This window comes from Medicago sativa, chromosome 5 (genome assembly GCF_051527215.1).
Source record: "Medicago sativa cultivar Bolivia chromosome 5, Bolivia_mono, whole genome shotgun sequence".
In the NCBI taxonomy this organism is placed as follows: Eukaryota; Viridiplantae; Streptophyta; class Magnoliopsida; order Fabales; family Fabaceae; genus Medicago; species Medicago sativa.
In genome coordinates, this window is record NC_140753.1 from 61,023,968 (window position 1) to 61,049,897 (window position 25,930).

Here is a 25,930-nt window from a genome sequence, read left to right on the forward strand (position 1 = left end):
GAGAATTGTTTAAGACTACAACGTACCACATTTATTCCATATTACATAACTTTAAAATTTTGACACAAATTGTAATTAATATCAAGTCCTCGGTGCTACAACCTAGTGGTTTGGATGTGAGAACATTTTATATGGAATCTTGGAATCGATCGAACTTGGATCATCACATTACTCCTCCGTGTACATGTGTGTTTTGAGTATGTGTTCACAAACATTACCAAGCAACAAATATGATCACTTTTTTTAAGAGAAGTGTTGGCAAACGTTACCAAACACAAAATTCTCACATATCAACAGCAAAGTTTGACAAACAACAACCTTTTAAGGTCAGGACCCTCGCTCAAGTGATTCAAATTACTTGATTTTGATAAAATAATTTTTTTAATGAACATAATTTTTATATTAATATCCCTAAAAAAAATTATACATATAGAGAGAGAGATAAACACAGTAGATTTTTTTTTTTGAAAGAAGATAAACACGGTAGATAAAAAATAGAGAGATCATAATTTAACACTCCCAGCAAAAGCGATCCATCAAAAGTTACCCTAGTTTCTCCTTTGGGATGAAAATACAACTTTACCCTTTTGCATTGTATTAGAGACTCAATCGATGGTAAAAAGCAATATTTAAGATCATTATTTATTATTGTTTTGATTTTCAAAATTCTAACACCCGCGTGAAATGTAGCTCGCCTTCTATAAATGCCATCTTTTTTTTAGGGTTTATCTCACACTAGACCTTGCACCCGTGCTGCCGCACGGGTCATATTGATGGCAAACAAAATATTCAATTATACTGTTAATTCATAATTTATTTGTGCAAATACAATGTTAAAATTAATAATACAACTTAAAAAAAGGGAACAAATCATGCTGGTACATTACGAAAAATTTTGTTGTAAACAACATTGTATTTAGGATGATTTGAATGATTCAAAAATTCGCCGCAATCTAAAATATGAGATCCATCTCCATCATATACTAACAAATACAGGTGTTTCATTTGTTGAAACTGACATTAAATATATGGTAGTTTGTGCACAAAGATTAGTTTTCGAATAGTTGTTCGAAGCAAATATCTTAATCATTTTGGATACTCGCCGCTACATAGGGAAACATAGAATTATGATTTGAATAATAACTAACTTGAGATCAGTTATGAATTGACTATGGGTAGATGTCGAAAAATTTCCTTTCCAGGAGAAAAAAGGCAAAGTTTATTTGAATGCATTTTGTGCCTTGTAACTGCAATCTTGGTTTAACAGTCACCGCAATTTAAGATATTAGATGCACTGATGGATAAGATAACATGGTTTCTTAGATTATCTTGCAGTGAATAATTGCATCGGTTCTTGCTTCTTGAAAAATTAGAATGTTAGCTACACGTAACAGATATGAAGTTATGATTGATGGTAATAATATCATAAGCAATGAGATTATAATAAGGTACGCTGTTCATAGAAGGTTGCTCGGAATGATAACATAATAGAGATCAGTCAGCAATTTACTATACTAAGATGTCAAATAGCGTCCTGTTCAGCATTAAGTGACAAAGTTTAGCAGAAAATATTATGTGTACTGTAAATACTATGGTTTAACAGTCACCAAACTTTAAAACATAAGCTGACTGATCGCATGCATTTTGTAGATACAATGAGTTGCAGTGTAAGCTTTTAATCTGATGCTTTTTTCCAATCGTATAATAGAGTATGTTGCAGAGAAAATATATTGTCAGTTATCGCTTCACAGAGATTTAGGAAATTAGTTATACTTAACGGATACGAAGTGGTGATACCAGTGTAACTAAATGTGGACCTTTCAATACTCGTGCTCTTTTTCTCTTCATATTCAAGTAACTATAACTGTGTGCACCTTCATTAGAACCTACAAATTAAAAAAAAAAAATTTAGAACATCAAAACGTAAGAATTAAAAAAAAAAATCAGAACAATCAAAAGGTTTATGTCATTAGATAACAAAATTATAAATGTTCAATTCAGTAGTGTTAGAAGTAATGAAAAAAATAAACAAACTAACCTAACAGGATAAACTCCATTCTTTCTACTGGACATGCCAACAGACATGGGTAAATGGAATATATGAATTAAGTAATAGTAGTTTTAGCACGTTCTACTATAATCACAATGAAACAACTTTTTTATAAGCACAATGAAACAATTGTTCCCCATCTGCAAAATGTGTAGACAAAATTTTATCAAATAAACAATAAAAGATTAACAATCACAACATTCTCATGTCTAGTCCATCTCAATGAAGTTTGAAAATTGAAAAAACCAAAGAAGACACAATCAAAATAGATAGTTATCTGAATCAGATGCTACATGAAATTTATTTGAAAAAGAATGAACACCGGATATCACACAACCATGATTAGAGAAATAGATTAGAGAGAACATACATACCTTCTATTAGTTTCTTTCCTACGGACAACATAATTCGAAGTTATTTAATTCCTCAATGATTCAGTTACTCTCAATTTCACAGCAAATCATCTAATACCATAAAAGATAAAGAATCACAGACAAAACAATAGTTGTAACAAATAAAAGCTAAAAAAAAAAAAAAACTTAAATATAGATGATAGCAGCAGAAGAGGCATTGGTCCGTTCTCATAACCACAACCACCACCTGAATTCTTCAACCTGCAGTGGGAAGGGTGAATTTCGTGTTTGTGATTGTGATTTCTGGTGATGCAATTTCACAAAGGTGGGGTCGGAAATTAGGGTTTTCCAACACTTACTTACATACCTAAATCGAAGAAAAGATCTTATAGGAAGAAACGAAAGTACATCAAGGATGAGATCGCTAGAGAGGATAGAGGGGACTGCCGGTGACGGAGTCATTGTCATGGCGATGATGGTAATGACGTGATGAAAGTTGACCGCGACGATGGTTTGTTAACGGTGACGACGGTGACGGTTGGTTAGTGATGATTGTTTGGTTACTGCACTAATGGTGTGGATAATGAATGGTGATAGTGAACAGAGAAGTGAGAGAGGGGGAGATGGAACAATGAAAAAAAAATGGTGTATTGAAGTTGAAAAAAAAGAGATGACACTGATAAAGTAAAAGAGATGGTTTATTTCGATTTTCATATATAAGCATCAGATTGACTATATCATTAGTTGTCGACATGTTTAAACAATGAACAAATTTTTGGAAAAAAAGTTACTGTATGAAGGGAAAAAATGGTTGAAAATCACAAACTTTTGGGTTTAGATTGCGAAGGAGTAAAAAGGGTTCAAAATCGTTTCGAAAGAAAGGAAAAAGAATTAATTGTGAGATATAAATTAGGTTTAGGGTTTTCATATTAGGCATGCATTGTGAACCTTTGTATTATATATTAAGATTTTAGACTAGAGTGTTTTCTTCTTCATCCTTTGTTGTAAGAAAATGGGAGGAAAGAGAAGATTTCCAACGAAACCAGTGCTTCACTCACCTCTCCTCCTCCTGTGGCTGCTTTTAACCGCTTCAGATCCTCGTTCCATCAAGCAAGATATAATTCTAATATTTTGGGTAGGAATTTTATTTCAGAGACAGTCTTTGATCTCAAAGACTCCGAGTTCCGAGATTCAACAGAATCTAACCCGTAGGAACTGGGTTCACTTCCCTGAGGTTATCAAACTGGTTCACGTGGCCATTGTGCGTGAGTTTTATGACAACGCTTATCTTCAAGCTGGAGAGAAGAGAGACTTTACTTCTCTAGTCAAAGGAAAGTTTGTGCGGTATGATTGGCGAACCATCGACAAGTTGTTGCAGATAAATTATCAAGGACACGAAGTCTGCAATTTGAGTTCTAGGAGAACAAAAATGAAAGAGATGGATGTTGTTGATTACGACGAGTTGCTCAATTTTCTGTGTCGACCGGGGTTGGCTTGGATGGTTGACAAAATCGCAAATGCTCTAAGGAGGAGGATTAGAACTAAAGATCTGAAGCCAATAGCAAAGGCGTGGTGCGCCTTTTTACACCAAACCATTGAACCACGCACCTACTATACTGATTTGACCCTGGGGATGGTCGTGGGAATGGTGGCCATAGGAATTGTGGCCATCATGAAAGATGAAGAGGTAAACATTAGTAGGTTGATCTCTGAAGACATTTCCATTATCGCGCAGCATGACAGATTTTTTTTGCGACATGCCTCTCTAATTGTTCGGCTGTGTGAAGAGGCTGGTGTAATATCCCGCCTGTCAGTATCGGTATATTACCTGTTAATTGTGTCAGAGGAAATAATTCATGGAAAAGTAAGTTAATGGAAAATATTTTATGGCATGTCAGCATAATACGGATAAGTTATCAATGTCGTTTAAAACACGTTCAAGGCAAGGGCAAAATGGTAATTGCATGTTTAAAGGATATTTAATTGGTTTTATCCCAAAATATCTCATTATTCTCATCTCTTTCTCTCTCTAAGTTGGGAAAACAATTCTCTCTTCCTTCTCTCTAATCTCTCACGCCCTCTCCCTCTCATCTCATCACCAAGCCTTTCAAATCCTTCTCTTATTCATGACAAGCTTCTAAGTTGTGTTCCCTCTTGATCTTCCAAGTTAAGGGAAGCTTGTACTTTGTTGATTTCTTTACTTCTCCTCTCAAGAAGAGATTCAAGAGTTAGGGTTTGGTTTTGATCAAGAAGCTAGGACTTTAAGTTGTTGATTTGGAGCTTATGTTGGTTATATTTCATGGAATTGGAAAGTTAAACAAAAAACAACCTTGAGGTAAAATTCATCTTAAGGTCAAGGGTTAAGGTTTGTATGTGGAAAGTTCAAAGATGGTTCAAGCAATGGTTTCTTCATGGATAAGGATTAAGGAGTCATAGTTTGCAAGAAAGGACAACAAGTTATAAAGGTTTGAGCCAAAGAAGCAAGTGAATCAAAGCTAGGGTTTTGGTTGCTTGGAGCTTGGTGATGCTTCATGAATTTGTTTAGGTGAGTTCCATAGATAGATTTCCCACCCTTTGGGATGATGATTATGCTATGTTAGATTAATATGATTATCATTAAATTTTTAGGGTTTTCAAAAATATGTTAGTTTCCCTTTTCTTGCCATGCATACTAAACATGTTTATACTTGCCAAATGAATGTTTTACAAGTTTCCTATGATCAAATATGTTCCTAAGCACTTAGAGACATTTGGTTTGAGGTTTTTGGGTCAAAAATACCATTTTTAGGGGTTCTGGACTGTCACAACTCGCCACGACGAGCTATTACTCGCCACAGCGAGCTAAAAGGCCGAACAGGGGGTCCTGCTCGCCTCCAACTCGCCATGGCGAGCAAGTGGTGTCTCCTGGCATTGCTTGCTCGTTCTGGCAGATTCGGTGATTTTCGTTCCGGATCTTTTGTGCAGTCTTTTATAAAAGTAAACCCCTCAAACCAAGGTCCTAAACGATGATCAAGGAAAGCATGATTCTTATGATATGAAGCAAGTATTAGCATGTTAGTAAGACATGGCATACGAGAGAAACATGTTATGAATGGGGTAGCAAGTTATTCATTAAGCAAGGGAAAACTAGAGCCTCGACATAGTTGTCGAGAATTAGCTAGTTAGCAAGATCCCTAGAAAGATAAGACGCGAAGTATACTATCTTCGCACATGATTAAGGATAAGATAGTATGTATGTTAAGATGTGGTTTGATTAGTTAATCACTCCACCATGATTAAGAACTTACAAGTACGAACAAGTATGTATTTACCGTTAATCGGATCAATTCAAGGATCCGAGGTAAACATGTAAGTATGATTAGGTTTATCCTAAATATATGACAAGACCATGACATGTTTAAGTAGGTGGCACGTCTCTTGCTATCCACATCAGGGGGATACAAGGGGTTCTCATTATGAGAACGATTCAAGCCGTAAGGGACCCGCATGTCACCGAAAATGCAAGACTATGTAATAACCGCATGGCGGTGCTCGTGTCTCTTGTTATCCACGTCAGGGGGATACGGGAGGTTCTCGACCTAAGGGGAACAGTTTAAGCCGTAAGGGACCCGCACGACACCGAGGGAGTCCGATGTACGTACATCGGTCATGTATGGGATTGTTCTCGGGGTTACTCCACCTGGGGCTCTCCGTAAAATGAACCAAGATAATAATTGTTTGTTCAACGCTAACATAATATGAATGAACTTATGTACGACCATGCATATTAGATTTATGATTATGTTCATGATTATGCAAGAATGAATCCATGCACGATTATGTTTAAGAATAAGAGCACTAGGTGCTATAAGACAAGTACAAGGCATGGAATAGAGCAAGTAAAGAACATGATACCGATGACGATCTTAGGTTTCCCATAATCGTCCGGTTTAGAGTTGTGTCATGATATGTTATGCTTAGGCCTTAATACGTAGAGCATATTCTTGGCAATGCGGTCCTAGGTTCCCCTCGTCCGCCATGACACATATAGGAAGTGAAGCCTATAACAAGTGAGATAAGCCTATGACGGGTCTAGCATGCACTACCGTCTAGTAAACATGACCACACACGTATAATCAACCGTCAGGTTGTAATGTAGACACGTGGTGACCGTAGGTTTCCCTAGAGGTTACCTATAGCCTAGGATTTAGAGAACTCACTGAGACATTATGTCTCATCCCAATCCTTATTTGTTTTAGATAAGGAGGATGATTATGCATGTTTGTAGCCGGATGCATATTACTTCAAGGGTTCGTTCGTACCGCTGCAGGACGTCATGGACATCAAGGATGTATTTTTATGTATGGATGAGATGTATTGTATTATTATTTATACGAACGTGACTTGATGTAAATATTATTCATTCGTAAAATTTTGTGTTGTATATTTTAATGTATCCAGTACCAAGAATAACGTTCATGCTAAACTTTCTAGATACGTTTAGTATGGGTGTTAAAATTGGTATCAGAGCAGGTCGATTCAGAACGTGCCTTGGGTCATTAAATTACAACTAAGGTAGTGGGACCATTGGGTTCCGGGTAAATGTTCTAGTTGTTGTTGTTAGTTGAGCCTGATCAACTCAATTTAGCATTCGACGATTAGAATAGATGCCTGAGAGCTGAATAGGACCCAGGAGGAATGAAGTATGTGATGAAGTAGTTTGATCGTGCCAAAAGGTGGCCGGTGAACTAATCAAGTAGAAGTGTGAATCCTCCGGGAATGTAAGGCATGTTAAGAAGGAACATTCCGACAAGGTCGGGTAAGATGTTAGTGATACTTCGTGTACCCGTAAGTGCAGAAGTTGGACGAAGATATCTAAGCATGACCGAAAGTCTCGGTAAGAGTTGTTGTTGGAACGAGTTTATGGTATTCTGGAATGTCAGAACAAAGTTACAAGATAGTGAGAAGCCGACATATGTTGACGGAGTCAGCGGGCTCTCAGGAATTGTATTATGTGAATGAAAGAGAAAGTTTTATGTTATCAGGAGTAAGGCATTGATTCCGACGTGCCAAGAATTGTATCGAAAAAGGTTGATGTTGCCATGCATATGTTATAGAATATTTTACGATGATAGGAATGAATGATGTGCATTGTATACTTGAGAATAAGAATTTTATGCAATAAATGTTTTCTGAAAAATAGAGTTGGAGAAGCTCACCAATAGCAAGCCTGGGACGAAACTTTTCGTTTTTATAAAATCCACCATTTCGTTCCTATGGGTTGCAATGACTATTGGGGAGATGTCTCCACCATAATCTTTTATGTGACGAAAAATCTTTTATGACATCAAGTAACAAATGCATATCATATCCTAAGATTTCCAAGGAAAAGACATGGGCAACCATCAATGAAATCGATACGGTTTAAGGTAGCTTTGGAAGTTAATGTGTTAAGAATCAAGAACGAGCCAAGATCAAGAGTATAGAAGTTCCGGTATCTAGAAGTAAAGTCACAGATGTTTATGCAAGAGGTATGAAGAAAAAAAAAAGTTAAGCGGTGCAAAGTTATGAGGAATCACAAGGTTCGCGGATTATGTGGAATTATGACGTATCTCTCGAACCTATGTTTTGCTTAATTGACTTGCTAAGGCTCGATATGATGTTGAGTTATAAAGTTTAAAAGAATTTTAGAAAAGAATTACGCGTATGGGTGATTGAAGTTGACATTTTGGAAATTCATAAGAGATTTTCTAGGAACCGGTTTGCTACGACACTTGTAGAGCGGGCTAGACTTATTAGAGTCTAGGTTTGGTGGCACGTATGTGTTATCAACTCGTTCTATGATTTCCAAAGCAACGACCGGGGCCAAAACTCAATATATTTATAAAGTAGGAAAATCATCAACGTCAATGACCTGTGCGCTAGCTTACGAAGTTTTCTTTTAAAAGAAAAATCAACGAGCAAGCATTGTTATGATTAAGCAAAATATAGTATGCGAGGATGCGAAGGTACAAGGATTAGATGTTCAAGAAGGATATGTTCAAGTGTTATATGAGTTTGTCAAAGGAATTTGAGTTGCTTGGAAACAAGTTCAATTATGATATGTATGGTAAATGTAACCAGCAAGAACGTAAGGTTTACCCCCAAGTCAAATATTATGAGCATAAGATAAGCCATCACGAGTTTTGTTCTTACAAGGCAGTAGTAAAGACAAGTGTAAGGAATGTGAAGTCTCAATCGCTCTAATGGATTAGAGTAATGGTTTAAACCAACCGGTGGGAATCAGAGTAGCGCCATGGAGGCTAATCGTTAATCACGAAACATGGAATTTTAGTATGTATAGATTTTCGTGAATAATGTTCGGTTGGTAATTCAAGTTTAGCAAAATGCATCATAAGACAAGCGAGGAGTTCTCGATGTGATAAGTAAGTATGGATGTTTATATAGTCATCATTGGCTAAGGTAAAAGTTTTAAGTATATATCTCCACCAAGGTAAGATGAGAAAGACAAGAGTTGCCATCTATGAATTGGTCAAGAATGTACGAAAGATGATAATGGGAAGTATGTAAGGTTCAGAAGGTTACATTTCGTGACTCAAGTAAAGAATCAAAGCATCAAGAATGATGACCGGGTTCCAGAAAAGGTATTAACGCTCAAGCGATGACCGAATGAGATAATGTGGAGAATTAAGTTTAGTGTTCCGAAGAAGGGGAATAAGTTTATGTTAAGAGGTCCAAGGATTTCTTATGGATATGTAAGCGGTATGGCAAGTATGTATATCGGTTGAACAAGGGAAGAATTTATCTTCGATGTTAAGCATGTTATTATGAAGGGAGACGTGACTCTCGAGTTTTATGCAATAAGAATCATACTCTTGTATGCAATACCAGTTGAGTGAAAACGATACTTGTTAAGACATGTTAAGTTATGATTTTAAAATTTTTAAAAGTTAAGATTGGTATTATGGAACTTGAGAATGATGTTTTTATTTAAACTCAGGGAATTATACATTTTTGAGACTGATGAGATACATCGTAAGTGGACTCACGTAAGACGTACAAATTTCAGGACCAACTTGTTGTGGACAAGGTTTGGGCGAGTTGTTAAATCTTTTTCCAAAAATATCAAAACTCGTCCGGTGGTTCTGTGGCACCATTATACAATCAGTTTTTGAAATGATAATTCTTTTTAGCCAAGTATCTATTCGTTCCAAGAACCCGTATACCAATATTTAAGAAATTTCTTTAAGTAAGATACTAGGACACATATCGTTATCATTTAACAAGTAGTGGCAATTGAAAGCATGCACACGTTACGGAAACAACAACGTTTTTATGAAGCCAATATCATACAGAAAACATGGAATTGTGTTAAGATGCATTCAACGTATGTGCAAGTGGAATCACTGGAAAGTCTCAAGAGCATGTGAACCACGACGTTGGTGATTAGTTGTCCGATGAACGGTATTGTTGATTTCACATCTTCATGTTAAGTTATATGTGTGAGTTACCCTTTAGTTTGTGTGCGATAAGATGCAATGAGATCAGAAGATTTCCTAAAGCTCTGATAAGAGATTCATGGAATCGTTTATATGAGTAATGCATGTAAGAGGCATGTGTCTCAAAGTACAGTAAGTAAATGATGTAAGAAGTATATGTTTACCCGATAAGATTATGTATGCATGAAAAGATGTTATAATGTCACAAGTAAGCACTGCAGGGCAAACCTGGTCTCCGTAGGATTCCAGTTAAAAGGCAAATCCTGAGTGTTCATGTTATGCTAAGATATCTTTATGAATGGTTCATGTTGAGCGGGTAAGATACGAGTCCGAAACAATGAGTCTTTGTGTAACAAGGCGAGTTCTAAAACATGATGTGACAAATTAACTCTAAATTCTGAGTGATGTTAAGATCAAGAAAACTATATGCTTATGTATGTGAATCAAGAAACCAGACGAATCGTAAGCAACGATGAACTTCTTGAGAATCTGTGTTTTGAATATGTATGAATAGAAAAATGTATGGCTCAGACCGTAGGTGATAAGGTTTTTCATGAGGATTGGTAGTCGATCTCTAAATTTCGAGGACGAAATTTTTTTAAGGGGGGTAGAATGTAATATCCCGCCTGTCAGTATCGGTATATTACCCGTTAATTGTGTCAGAGGAAATAATTCATGGAAAAGTAAGTTAATGGAAAATATTTTATGGCATGTCAGCATAATACGGATAAGTTATCAATGTCGTTTAAAACACGTTCAAGGCAAGGGCAAAATGGTAATTGCATGTTTAAAGGATATTTAATTGGTTTTATCCCAAAATATCTCATTATTCTCATCTCTTTCTCTCTCTAAGTTGGGAAAACAATTCTCTCTTCCTTCTCTCTAATCTCTCACGCCCTCTCCCTCTCATCTCATCACCAAGCCTTTCAAATCCTTCTCTTATACATGACAAGCTTCTAAGTTGTGTTCCCTCTTGATCTACCAAGTTAAGGGAAGCTTGTACTTTGTTGATTTCTTTACTTCTCCTCTCAAGAAGAGATTCAAGAGTTAGGGTTTGGTTTTGATCAAGAAGCTAGAACTTTAAGTTGTTGATTTGGAGCTTATGTTGGTTATATTTCATGGAATTGGAAAGTTAAACAAAAAACAACCTTGAGGTAAAATTCATCTTAAGGTCAAGGGTTAAGGTTTGTATGTGGAAAGTTCAAAGATGGTTCAAGCAATGGTTTCTTCATGGATAAGGATTAAGGAGTCATAGTTTGCAAGAAAGGACAACAAGTTATAAAGGTTTGAGCCAAAGAAGCAAGTGAATCAAAGCTAGGGTTTTGGTTGCTTGGAGCTTGGTGATGCTTCATGAATTTGTTTAGGTGAGTTCCATAGATAGATTTCCCACCCTTTGGGATGATGATTATGCTATGTTAGATTAATATGATTATCATGAAATTTTTAGGGTTTTCAAAAATATGTTAGTTGCCCTTTTCTTGCCATGCATACTAAACATGTTTATACTTGCCAAATGAATGTTTTACAAGTTTCCTATGATCAAATATGTTCCTAAGCACTTAGAGACATTTGGTTTGAGGTTTTTGGGTCAAAAATACCATTTTTAGGGGTTCTGGACTGTCACAACTCGCCACGGCGAGCTATTACTCGCCACAGCGAGCTAAAAGGCCGAACATGGGGTCCTGCTCGCCTCCAACTCGCCATGGTGAGCAAGTGGTGTCTCCTGGCATTGCTTGCTCGTTCTGGCAGATTCGGTGATTTTCGTTCCGGATCTTTTGTGCAGTCTTTTATAAAAGTAAACCCCTCAAACCAAGGTCCTAAACGATGATCAAGGAAAGCATGATTCTTATGATATGAAGCAAGTATTAGCATGTTAGTAAGACATGGCATACGAGAGAAACATGTTATGAATGGGGTAGCAAGTTATTCATTAAGCAAGGGAAAACTAGAGCCTCGACATAGTTGTCGAGAATTAGCTAGTTAGCAAGATCCCTAGAAAGATAAGACGCGAAGTATACTATCTTCGCACATGATTAAGGATAAGATAGCATGTATGTTAAGATGTGGTTTGATTAGTTAATCACTCCACCATGATTAAGATGTTACAAGTACGAACAAGTATGTATTTACCGTTAATCGGATCAATTCAAGGATCCGAGGTAAACATGTAAGTATGATTAGGTTTATCCTAAATATATGACAAGACCATGACATGTTTAAGTAGGTGGCATGTCTCTTGCTATCCACATCAGGGGGATACAAGGGGTTCTCATTATGAGAACGATTCAAGCCGTAAGGGACCCGCATGTCACCGAAAACGCAAGACTATGTAATAACCGCATGGCGGTGCTCGTGTCTCTTGTTATCCACGTCAGGGGGATACAGGAGGTTCTCGACCTAAGGGGAACAGTTTAAGCCGTAAGGGACCCGCACGACACCGAGGGAATCCGATGTACGTACATCGGTCATGTATGGGATTGTTCTCGGGGTTACTCCACCCGGGGCTCTCCGTAAAATGAACCAAGATAATAATTGTTTGTTCAACGCTAACATAATATGAATGAACTTATGTACGACCATGTATATTAGATTTATGATTATGTTCATGATTATGCAAGAATGAATCCATGCACGATTATGTTTAAGAATAAGAGCACTAGGTGCTATAAGACAAGTACAAGGCATGGAATAGAGCAAGTAAAGAACATGATACCGATGATGATCTTAGGTTTCCCCTAATCGTCCGGTTTAGAGTTGTGTCATGATATGTTATGCTTAGGCCTTAATACGTAGAGCGTATTCTTGGCAATGCGGTCCTAGGTTCCCCTCGGCCGCCATGACACATATGGGAAGTGAAGCCTATAACAAGTGAGATAAGCCTATGACGGGTCTAGCATGCACTACCGTCTAGGAAACATGACCACACACGTATAATCAACCGTCAGGTTGTAATGTAGACACATGGTGACCGTAGGTTTCCCCAGAGGTTACCTATAGCCTAGGATTTAGGGAACTCACTGAGACATTATGTCTCATCCCAATCCTTATTTGTTTCAGATAAGCTGGATGATTATGCATGTTCGTAGCCGGATGGATATTACTTCAAGGGTTCGTTAGTACCGCTGCAGGACGTCATGGACATCAAGGATGTATTTTTATGTATGGATGAGATGTATTGTATTATTATTTATACGAACGTGACTTGATGTAAATATTATTCATTCGTAAAATTTTATGTTGTATATTTTAATGTATCCAGTACCAAGAATAACGTTCATGCTAAACTACTAGATACGTTTAGTATGAGTGTTAAAGCTGGAGTGGAGAATCTGTAGGGAGGTGCCCTCCTTAATCTGAGTGCACCTATTAATTTTCATTGTATTAATGGGTTTGCCCTTCAGGAAGAAGCAGTTCAGTGCCGGGCAGAAGAACAAGCGCAGCATCCTCAACCACCACCTCAGCAACCACAGATACAGGGAAAAGAACAAGCGCAGGAGCCTCAACCACCACCTCAGCAACCACAGATACAGGAAGAAGAACAGGCGCAGCAGGCACCAGCACAACCTTTTCAACCTCATGACTTTGGAGATGAAACAACTATTGAGCATCGATACCAGATGGCATCATTTTACTGGATGCAGGATGTAAGTGTTCGTTTGGGAATCCCAGCGACTTATCTGGCGCATCAGACGCTGCTGCTCAGCGCTTCAGAGAGAGATATTCTAGCCCCCCACCTACACCTTAAAATCAGACCAGTTGAAGAAATGGTTTGCAACACTGGTGGTAACCAAGATCAAGACATGTTCACCAAATAGGACTAGTTTGGCTCTTGGTAGTAAATAAGAGTTAGTAGTATATAAATTAAGGAAATATTCTAGGGTTGAGAAGGTATGATGAACAAACTTTTTGTTAGGGCCAGAGTAGGATACCTCTCTATGTTGGAGCATTGCTCCGCAGGTAGCTAAAACTTTCCATTGTGCTACTGTTGCTACCAATCCATCAATATAATACTTTGTTCATCTAATTCTTACATATCAGTTATCGCTCTTGTTGTTGTAAATAATTTATTTTAAGTATTATTAGTGGTTATGTGTATTGGGCCCATTAGTTTAATAGTCTTGCCCATCAAGTTACATTAGCCTATATCAACACATTAGTGGTTGTAAATTATTTAGAACTTTGAAATATATTCAGTTTTCACATGGTATCATAAGCTCCCGTTCTTGAGGGTCTCGCTTCCGCATAAAACCCTAGCCGCCTTAATTGCGGTCTAAAACCCTAGCCACCTTGAAGGTTTCTTTGGGGAGGAGGTTTGGAAAGTAGATGAATCAATTAGGTTAGTTGGGAGAAGTTGTGCTTATCAAAAGAACGACGCTTCGATGTCAAAAATTTGCCTGTTTAATTTCTCGGTATTAACTAAATGGTTGTAGAAGTTGAAGCTGGTCTGATTCGATTAAGTTTAGATACAACCCTGTAGCAGAAAAATTGTTATGTTTGGAAGGTGCGAATGTGGGAAGGTTAGACTCAATTGGAAGGGAGTGCGATACAGAATCAAATTGGTTTGCAAATGCGGTCAGAAGAGAACTCGGCAATGGCAAAATTACTTTATTTTGGAGAGATTTATAGTTTAGGGACCAACCAATTTCTCAACAGTTCCCAATCCTCTTCAATTTGGTTGCAGACAAGGAAGCTACAGTATCTCAAAAAGTTGTACAGGATGAAGGACTGCAAAATTGAAATTGGAATTGGTTTAAGAATCTGACACGAGATGAAGAAGAGCGAGTGGCTGTTCTGATTGCAGCAGTACATGTACAGGAAGGTCTGAGAGACGCGTGCAAATGGATGTTGGACGAAAGTAAAGGGTTCTCGGTAAAAGGTTGTTATGAACTACTGTCATGTCTGCGTTTTTCTGCAGACTTCGATGCTGATTTTCTGGCGGCAGTGCAGCGCCTGTCAGTGCCGTCGAAAGTCGGTTTATTTGGTTGGAGACTATTGCAGGATAGGCTGCCAACCCAGATCGAATTATGGAGAGGGGTCATTCATGACGTGCATCAACAAAGCTGCTGCGTTTTATGTTTTGAGAAATTGGAATCAACAAGTCATTTATGGTGGACTGTGACCACCAGCCACGCCTGCTTGAGATCAATTGTTCTATCCGTGGTAAGACACTGCTCGCAATAATAGTAGTTAATTTGAGACGAAGTCGAAGGTTGCAAAGAAGCTATCTAACGTCAATTTATTATCTACACAAACAATATTTGGTTAAATCAAGTCTAAACATTACTGCCCGTTGTAGATTGTTTCATAAACCTTAATCAAATAAATGAGCTAGAGTGGCAAAAATCATGAAAAACATGAAACAAAAGTGGGGTAAATTTCTAAAAAGAAGAGAAAAGGAAAATGGCTCGAGGGAAAGCAATAACAGTCAACAAACAACAAGGAAAACCTGTTGGAACACACTTTAACTGTACACACAAACACAATTGAATACACTTCTAAGATTTCTTGTGGAAGAAGAAAGAAAGCACAATTATGAAATTGAGAAGAATAAAATTGTAAAATTGAGAGAGTGCTCTTTATTTATTTCTCATACACCTTATATACATTTCATCACACATCACAGTTAGTTAGTTACTTAGTAACTAACTTTCCCTATTTTCAGAAAGGTAGTTATTCTAATGTTGCAATACAAACTGTGATGTTTCAATGCACTATGAAAACATGAATTACACACTTTTCTCAACAAAAGCAATCACCAATCTGACTTGAGAAATGGAAGAATTAAAAAGTAATTAAGCCGTACCTTAAAAGAAGAGTGAAATAAAAAATCCACACAGAAAAAATAGTAAGTACTTACTTGATATTGATGAATACAACGATGACCACAAACTACTGCAGAAACTAATCCCTCGAGTCAGCTATGATCTCAATTAGAAGATTTTTTTTTTGGTAAACCGGGTATCCTTCGCACGCGCAACTGTGGAGATTAATCTCACGAGCTCTGTGAGACCCAAATAAGCGCCAAACTCTCCCTAAAAGTTTTAACGTTGCTGCATGCTCAATGCTGGATTCGAACTAGACCTTGGTTAAATTAGAAGAGACCCGTGTCAACTCATCTAAGTACTCTTGGATAGAAGATCATGGATTTACGTAACGGAGAATAAAACTTTTTCACCCAGGTGTTATTTATTTATTCTCAAGCATGATTTTTTGTTTTATCTATCAAACAACAAAATATTTATTCCAAACCTTAGATTTCTGGGAATAATTTTTTTATCAATGAAACAAACACTCCCTAAGTACTTTAGTCGTTATTCACTTTCACTAAAATAAATCGATAAATAATAAAATATTGTTTTGATGATCGTGACTCAATTTAAAACATAAGTTTAAGGTGGCATTTAGGATACACAAATGAAACTTTTTGTGTACCATACCTCAAATGTAATATAAGCCATTGATCTATAATTTTAAATTTCAATGGTAATGATTTTAGAAGGGTAATTGTTTTGAGAAGTAGGAGATTCACTATAAACATGCGGGACCCACCAGCCTACTCCACATCACCCCTCTCCTCTCCCCCTCCTTCCCTTCTCTCTGATCTTCCTTCTCTCTATATTTCTTCCATAACTTCCACTTCCTACACCTTATAAAGATGGATGGACTTCTATCCCATGGATTGCCTCCCGCAAAAACCAATGACAACAATAGCCATCTCTTGTATTATTTGTTAATCCAAGTATTTTGTTGAAATATTATATTTAGAGAAATAAAAAACCCAAAAAAACCCAAAAGTAAAGTAGAAAGTCTCCAGCTTTTTCATGGGGTTCATAAGAGTAAAAATAAATTGCCAAAAATTGAAGAGAATCGGTTACAAATACTTTTTCCATGAGACAAGATTTTTATTTCATTAATGGGTCTCGAGTCGAATGATTTATAACCAACAAAATTGAAAAAAAAAAAGAAAAGTGTTATGTTAACCTAAAAACATATTTAATTCATAATTTCTTTTTATGTTAGTTATTAAGAATTTAAAGCTTGATAAGTATTTCAGACAAAAAAAAAAAAAGCTTGCATGAACAGTCTCAAAGAAAAAAAGCATCGAAATGGTAGATCCACAGAGGCTATTGTCTCGTATGTTTTTTTGTCGGGCAAAGCAATCTCCTACTTCTCACTACAAATCATTCTTATGAGAATATTACCATTAGATTTCTAAATTATAGATCAATGGCTAGAATTGTATTTGGGTATGATACACAAAAAGTTTCATTTGTGTATGTTAAATGCCACCTAAAATCTAAATTTTAAAATATTTTAAGTGAGTACTCTTATGTAGATCTTGTTTAAATAAGTTGTTCTGTTTTCCAAATTTACATGACACAAAAAATACATATTTTGACACATGGGAGTGTTACTATATAATAGAAAGCCAAAGGAAGATTTTGACTCATTTATAGTACCTGAAATTAACATAAAAAACCAACATTCGAAGAACCTAGGCAAACCAATGCTAAAACAAAAAAGTAAGGAGGTCTGTTATAATTGTGTTTGGAATATTGAAGATTTTTGAAGAACTTTCATCTATTCATGGTAAACTAGCATTGTCATACTTTTGTGTAGTAGCCTCATACTAAGTCAATTGAGAAGTAGGTATTGGTCGCTTTCCTGGGAATTTTCTATGAATAAAAAGTATTGGCTATTGGCTTCTCATTCCTGTCCTATATATGTTTTGTTTCATCCATTGTTGGTCTTCTCTATTATGCTCTCAGCAGCTGATCCTTCTATCATTTATCCGGGACTGGAACTTTTTGAAGGTATCCCTTTACTGTGTTTTCAGTGTCACTGTCTGCCTTGCCGTCTTGTTTGCAAACACATGTTACACCTTGAGTACTAGTCTTCCACTTAAAGCTCATTTGGTATTTTTGGTTTTCACAATGGCCACTGTTTACTCCTCCTTTGTTGATAAAGAAAACGGAAAACCAGAATTGTACAATTTGATTTCGTGTGCTGCTTTTGCTATCATGTCGCTCAGTTTGTCAAAACAGATTCATTTGGGATTCGAGGTTGATCTCCTATATGGGTCCGAGGCTGGTCTAGACCTTAATGTGTTTTCTATTTTGTGCTCTGGTATCTGGTGTAAATCTTTGATAACAATTTGGTAAGAGTAATATATCATACCTAGTAATATTGATAACGATAAGGTTGAGATGATTAAAATAGAATTAAAACAACCTTAATTAACGACTAAAAACAAATTATGTGGGTCATCATGATATTTGTACAAGTTTGCACCACCACTTAGAAGTGACCAATTTTCGTCGGAAAACCTTCGGGCACACAAGGTGAATTTTCTCCTCTCAACCAAAGTTTTTGATATGCATGAGTTCAGAATCGAACCTCACACATGTTTACCGAACTCAAGTTTGTTACCACTTAGACTAATTCATTGTTGATTCCTTTTTATTTTTATAGTTTTGAAACGTATATTAAATAATTGGACATGTCAAATATCACATTATTGTATTTGTATTTTCAAAATTTTGATAGTGAAAAAATGGAAAGAATGTTAATATGATATATATGAAATGAGAATGAATACGTAGAGTTTGAGAAATTAAACACTTGTTTGAGTTTGACGAATTTTGCCGAAGTTTGATTTGTTGGAGTTGGGAGGGAAAGAAAATGGGTTTGAAACGCAAATGGTAGTTATGTTTCTATTTCAATACTTGTCAAAGGTGCATCAAGTCGTAACTCTTGAACGAGAGTGATCACGAGTTAACTCACAAACTATTCGAAAGTTAAAAAGCAAGGAGACTATTTCAAATAGTTTAAGGAGTCTTTGAACAATTTAAAATGTCTATTAAACAACTTACACTTCATAAGAAGTTAAAAATGTACTCCATCCGTTGCAAAATGAGTGTCGTTTTAGTAAAAAAAAAAAATTCAAAATGACTGCCACTTTCAATTTTCAATGCAATAATAACTTTTTTTTTTCAATTTTACCCTTCGATTAATATTATATACACTACTTCCAAAATATTAATTTTTTCTTAATGAAAAACAAACCAATAGTTGGTTAGGATAATTTGGCAAAATAAAATATTTCTTTTAATCAGTGCATTTCTTAATCTACATGCAATTGACTAAAACGACGCTCATTTTTAAAACGGAGGGAGTAGTATATTTGATTGCAGGGCTGGCAATGAACCGAACCAACTCGAAAATAGTTCGAAACTCGATTCGATAATTAACTCGTTGAACTTGGTTCATGAACCAAATGAGCTGAACTTGAGCGAAAAATTAAGTTCGTTAACTAAATGAGCTGAACATGATTTATGTATAGATCGGCTCGTTTGGTTCATGAACTAACTCGATTATATATATACCTTAAACTTTACTTTTAATTTTAAAAAAGAAAAATATATATCAACTTTTTCCAAAGTAACTTAAATTTATTCCTTCTTGACTCTTTGACTTTCATTTTAAAAAAATAACTTTAAAATTTAGCATTTAGTATACCATAAACCACTTTCCAACGTGCAGAAATTTTCATTAAGATGTTAACATTTAACCTTTACTTTACTCTCATTCCCAAAATATTAATTTACTCTCCTTTCCACTAAGATGGAAAAGATACTCTCATCTCTCTCTCTCTCTGTATTGTTCCAAACCTTTCATCTCCTTTTCTCCAAATTTAGATACTCACCATCTCTTTGTAAATCCTTCAGAATCATCATCTAAATTACTTTTGTAATTATAGGATCAACATTATTTCTTCTTCATTTTATGGTTTCGATCACTCAACTTTATGGATAATTTTTTTTCTCTACCTATAATTTATAATCTACTCATAATTTGTGTTCATTTCATTACTTTCCTCATTTTGTTTTTAATGATCTAGGATAATCGTTGATGTTCGAACAAAAGAGGGCAGGAATAATATTGGTGGAAATAATCAATGGTTCTTGTTGAAATTGAATCCAAGTATAAAATTGATCAATACATGATAATATGGCTTTGTAGAAATCGATATAGGATAATCATATATGTTGGATCAAAAATATGCTTGTTTACTCAAAATGTTGTGCTGGTGTAGAACTTGTTCAGTCAAAGATCTATAAATTTTTATCTTTCTTTGACAAAAAAAAATAACATTTTGAGTTATGTGATTTGAACAAACGAACTGAACCTAACGAGCCGAACCGGACTATTCGTAAACTTTAAACGAGCCGAACTCGAGCTGAAAAAAGAGTTCGTATCGAACTCGAACCGAGTTTCGAGCTGAACCAATCCTTATCGAGTCGAGTCGAGCTCAGACAGGTTCGACTCGACTCGACTCATTTCCAGCCCTAATTGCAGATCCTCTCCATTTCCATAGAAACGGGAGATCTCAATTTTATTGCATGTGTGTTTGACACGTGGCATACTAAAGAAGCAACGGCTGAGATTTGTTTTAAGGTAAAGGGGTCGGAAAATGAAGACGGGGAGAGGGAAAACGAAGAAAGAGTATTTCTCAAATTCGCTCAATCTCTCACCAAAATCGAAACACAGAGAAAAGAGAAACCCCTCCAACAGAGTCTGAAGTGTGATCTCAACAGAGTCTGGATTGTCGTCTCCGCCACGCAGTGTCGTCGTCTCGCCGCCACGTTAAAAGCAGCTGGAGTTGGTCGTCGGCCGCCAAAACAGTAAGAAAATCCGTTTAGCTTTTCTGAATTTGCTGATATCACTTTTATTATACTCAATAGATTAAGAGCAGCCTTGCTGATATCACTTTTATAGGTGTGAGTAGCTTTATGGCATTATCTTTTATGCAGGAGTTGATCATCTGAGAGTTTACCTTTCATCAACTGAATGCTAATTTGCTCTGGTCAGGAACTTTTGCATTTGCTATAAGCTATAATTTGCGAAGTATATAATTCTTTTGTAAATTTTTTTAAAGTGAACCCTAGTTGTACATGTCTATGTAAAATTTTCTCATTCTTGTGAACTCTTAACTTGATCCTATGTCATTTGCAATTTGCATGGATCTATCAATAACTACTCGTGGTCGTACATTTCTCTTCTTGAATAGAAGACTAATCTTCCATCTCTTATAAGAATGTATTAACATGTTAGTAGTTAGGTAGGGGTGGAACATTTCTCCTCGCCCTTCTTTTTTTTTTTTTTGACCGAAATTGGCATCGGGGGAATTGAACCTGAGACGTTGAGAGGAGCACACACTCCAAGGTCCCAAGCCAACACCACCAGGCCGTGATCAGATAAATGCAAGTATTTGTAATTTTGTAATACCATGAGATGCATGCCACTGAAAAGCTCCTTAGAGGGGCTTGCGATGATTCAGTTTTTATAGGCTTGGCATATATGCTCTAAATTGAAAGGGGTTGTTATAATTAAGCACATCTATAATGAGTTGTTAGAAATACGAACGTGGATAATATTTAGTATTAGTTGTTAGTTACTGACATGTGGGTTGATCAGCGTTTAGGAGATTAACACTAGGGTCTAATTGGCGCGCAGTGTGTGTTGTAGGTGTACCGAGTTTGATTCTTCCTGATAAACAAATACTGCCCCCATTGAGAACAACCTTGTCCTCGAGGTTTAGGAAAGGATAATTCTCTTATATTTGAAGCCAATCTTCCCAAGTAGCATCATCACTTGAAACCCCTTCACAATGAACAAGTGCTTGAGGTATTGGCTGACCTTGTTGAAGTAAAATGCGAGATGGTAGAATGGATTTGGGCAGTAGTAATGGGCCTTGCTCATTGTTAACAAAGGTAATGGTATGTATAGAGAGGGATGATTACCCTTGCAAGGTTTTAATAAGGAACTGTGAAAAACATCATGTATTTTGGCTGCTAGCAACAGTTTATATGTAACTGGTCTAATTTTATCAATGACTGGGAAAGGATCAAAGCAGCATAAACCAAGTTTCTGATTGCGGCTTAGTGACACAGAATGTCTACAAGAAGTCTGTAATAGAACCAACAATATATCCTCAATTTGGAACTCATAGGAACGCCGATTTTTGTCATGATACTTCTTCATGAATTGTGGAGCCTTGAACAAATTGACTTTAAGTTGGAACAGTGGTTGATCCCTCCAATGAGCAATTTCTGTAATAAAGGAGGGTCCCATGCGTAAGGCTCATACTTGACCAGCGAAGGCCTTTAAAGTTTAAACCCTTTTGGTCTGTGCGAATGAAGAATTTATGCCCCAACAAATAATGGCGGAATCGAGCAATAGCTTGAGTAATTGTATGATGTTCATGATTATAAGCGAATTATTGTTGCAACCGCAGGCTCAATAAATTTGAGAAAAAGGCAATGGGATGCTTAGTTGGTTCATGACAGCACCTATCTTCGATCTACAAGCCTCTGTCTGAAGAACGAATGACTGATTAAAAGTCTGGCAGTGTAAGTATGGTTAGCATTCTGTAGCACCTGGATGCCCTTTTTTCCTAGGCAAGACCAATTTTTGAATATATTCTTATTGGTTATGGGCAGAATCAGTTCTTGAACTGGTCTTTAACCAATTTAAAACCAGTTCTTGAAATTGGTTTATTTAGGAACTGGTTTTCAAAACTGGTATACTAGATGTTAAGGTCGGAAACGTATATACTGATAAATTGAGACTGAATTTGCTGATTTCACTATTATACCAAAAGAATAGTACAATATCGATGAATGGAAAGTGCAACAGGACTTGACAATTAAACTAGTATGAAATGAGTTCCATTTTTGGGAATTTTTGAAAATATAAGGAGGGAATAGAGTAGCAAAAGAAGGAATCTGGGCTACAAGAGAGAGAGAGTTGCAATCACTAATTTCAGCCTATCCAATCATAGTTTTGCTTCCCTTTTTATACCACACTAGCATGGAGACGGGCCTCAGTGCCTGTATGTCCGCTTTTCTCAAATAAAGACCATAGTCGGCCTTCATCATCATGAAGATTAAGTTTGCATTTTTTGACGAAATTTTATCATTTAGATTTTTTTTTAATTACTATATTTTTAATTCAAATTTTGAATTGTTGTCAATTTAGTTTTGATTTGTTGATTAATTTAAGGATTAGATTATATTTAAAATTTAAATTAGGATTAGATTAATTTTATTTGATTCAAATTTGAAATTACGATTAAATTGAATTATTTGATTAGGCTACGATGTCAATCGCTGTGCGATAGCGGCTTCTTTGAGCGAAGTTGATGTCCACTGCGACACGCTGCGATTCGCCTTGTTCAGCAGGTGCGGCGTTTGCGATTGTGAATCGCAGCCATAAGCCATATCGCAGTTTTCTCGGCGGTTGAGCGTTTAAAAACTCATAGTTAACCCTCATAATTTAACTTTTCAGCTTCTTTTGTTATGGGTGTTTAGGTAATTTGATTTATTTTAAGTGACCTAAATCTTCTTCGCGGAGACTTTGTGAAGCCTTCATCTTCTTTTTCACGTATACTTTTAAATTTATTCTCTGGTTAGTTAGACCTTCTTCTGCGAAGTTTTCTTCTTTCCCGTTTTGGGCGACAAAGACTGGTATTTCCAGAGAAGGGCTGCAACTGAGGGGTATGTTCGCTGTTGTTCTCCTAAACCCTATGTTCTCACCTCTACCTCTGTCTTCATATTCACCTCTGCTTGTGCTCAAGAGACAACAATAACATCATCATCTGAAACACCAACCCTTGTTTTCTGTTTTTCATATCTGCCTCTGTTTTGATTACTGTTAGAACTTGATTTTAATGGGTTGTCATTTTGATTACTTTTGGAGAATATCTTTTGGGTTTTTTTTCTTTTCTTTTCGGATAGCATTTTATTCAAGCTAACCAACCCTACTTTAACTCTTGATTTGGAATTCGCTTACTAGTTGAATCACTATCCCCTCTTTCTTTTCTCTTGTTTTTAATAAAACAAATCTACTGATCTTTTTTATGTTTCCATTGATTCAGTGGATTTCATATTTGATTTACTTTTTGTATATTTTCCTATGCTTGATCCATGTTGACATAACTCTATCTTCTATCTAAATTATAGATTTTTCTTATAAATAAAAACTTCATTTTCTGAACATTTGCGATGTTAATATTGTTGTTATTATGATTATTGGTGGATAAATTGAAAAGAGTATAAAATATAATACTCTTTTCAATCAATCAATCAATCCTCAATGTTCACTTTTATTGACTAGACGAAAAACGACATCCATGTTCACCAATAACCAAAGGCAACAAGAGCGGACCGGAAGATATGGTACTTCCAGATTGCAATACCTTCAGGTGTTTTTTCTTCTTCTTTTTAGTCGTTTGTATTATGATGATTTTTCTGTGTGAGAAGTGAGAACCTTATATGAATAACGTTTGTTTCAGGAATTGGTGACTCAGTTTCAGAATTCATCAGAGGATGGTATGCTGTTTCTGTGAATCAACGCTATAAATTAAACAATCTTTCAAGCACCTTTGTTGGTAGGATTCTTTATGTTTACCATCTCCTTATTTGTTGGTGTTTCTCGTGTTTGTTTTGCAGAAATTAAAGAGAAGATTTTGGCAAATTTGGCCAACTTTGCCTATGATCCTTACAATTTTAACTTCTTGCGCCAGGTATGGACCCACTAATTGTCTTTGCAATAAGTAAAATGCACATTATGAACACTAAGATGCTCTTGTATGCACATTATGAACACTAAGATGCTCTTGTATAATTGCAGCTAAATGTTTTGGAACTTTTCCTTGACTGCTTAACTGAACCCAATGAAAAGATTATAGAATTTGGTGTTGGAGGGATCTGCAATTGTTGTGTTGGTAATTTTTACTGCTGTACCTTCCACAGTATTGTGATTTCTATCTGATTAATTATTTTTCTAGTTGATAAATAAAAATATTTTGTTTTTGCAGATCCAGCCAACGCTACAATTGTAGCTGGAGTTGGTGGGATTCCTCTTATCATTCAATGTTTATCAAGCCCAGTTAGGAACACTGTAAGGATTAGAGTTTGCTTGTTGATTTTGTAAGGATTTCGTTGTGATTTTGTTTCTCAGAAACATATGTTATTGTGTGTACCCTTATACTAAATTTGCATCAGTAATACCTGATTTCTCAAAATCGCTTGTAGTAGTTATAGAGCACATAATGTTTCTTGCATTGATTTGTACGTTCTAATTTTAATTCACTTCCACAAAAGATCCCCTAAAAATTTGATAAACAACTAATGTATTTATCTGATCAGGTAAATTATGCACTCGGGGCGCTTTATTACATCTGTAATGAATCTAACAAGGAAGAGGTTTTAAAGCCTGAAGTTATTGATGTCATCAAGAGGTATGCAGCAGCTGAAGAAGTTAGTGTGAGCTTCAGTAATCTGGCTAAAGCATTTCTTGACAAACATCTATCAAGGAACTACTGAGAGAGACAGCCCATCATTCCATTCTCTGTTATGATAGTGTATTTTTTGACTTATATATCCTTTCAATCTTAAAAATTGATAAAAATATTAAGTGACTTTTGTATCCTTTTGTATAGAATGAAGACCTTCATTTACTTTCTTTTTTTCTCCATGGAAAACCAAACCTATTAATTGAGTAACATTGTTAGAGTTGTTGGTTTGATAAAACACGACTAATGCCTAACCAAGACAAAACATCCAACAATAACTTACAAAATACGTAACAAAAAAAATAAAAAAAACAAATATTTAAATGTTTCATTTATCATACATCAAAAATAAATTCTACTTAATCATAATTGGATTCTCAGAAAATGAGTGGGAATAAAAAGTTTTCATGAAGATAGAATTTAGTTCAGGTAACTATCTATATAGCCACCTCTCACAAATAATTGTCAAGAACATGCTATTTTATTGTAAAAAAAAATTACTATTATTAATCAAACACATTTTCTACAAAAAAATGTTTGGGTAATATTCCCATTCTTATTCAGTGGAAGTTATTCGAAACAAAAAAACTAATGAATTTTAAATTATTTCTTTGGCCAAATTATCGATTAGAAGATTTAGCTTGTATAAACCGCTATTGGTTTAATACCCATAATGGAAGCCATTTCAGTA

General features: G+C 35.9%; 1 protein-coding gene across 6 annotated transcripts; it reads left to right on the forward strand.

Annotated features, from left to right (window-relative positions):
• The first annotated feature begins 20,371 nt into the window (after nt 1-20,371).
• Nucleotides 20,372-25,415, forward strand: LOC146923710 (ARM repeat superfamily protein). Of its 6 annotated transcripts, none has more exons than XM_085708842.1 (8): nt 20,386-20,566; nt 20,696-20,748; nt 23,995-24,147; nt 24,238-24,274; nt 24,395-24,468; nt 24,576-24,669; nt 24,763-24,845; nt 25,094-25,415. In XM_085708842.1, the coding sequence occupies exons 3-8, from the start codon at nt 24,076-24,078 to the stop codon at nt 25,268-25,270; spliced, it is 537 nt and encodes a 178-aa protein (XP_085564968.1). In that variant the 5' UTR covers nt 20,386-20,566; nt 20,696-20,748; nt 23,995-24,075; the 3' UTR covers nt 25,271-25,415. The 6 variants fall into 6 exon arrangements, with proteins under 6 accessions (XP_085564974.1, XP_085564968.1, XP_085564969.1 ...); XM_085708843.1 differs by having other exon boundaries at nt 24,060-24,147; XM_085708845.1 differs by having other exon boundaries at nt 20,428-20,566; nt 20,661-20,748; nt 24,060-24,147.
• The last annotated feature ends 515 nt before the right edge of the window (nt 25,416-25,930 follow it).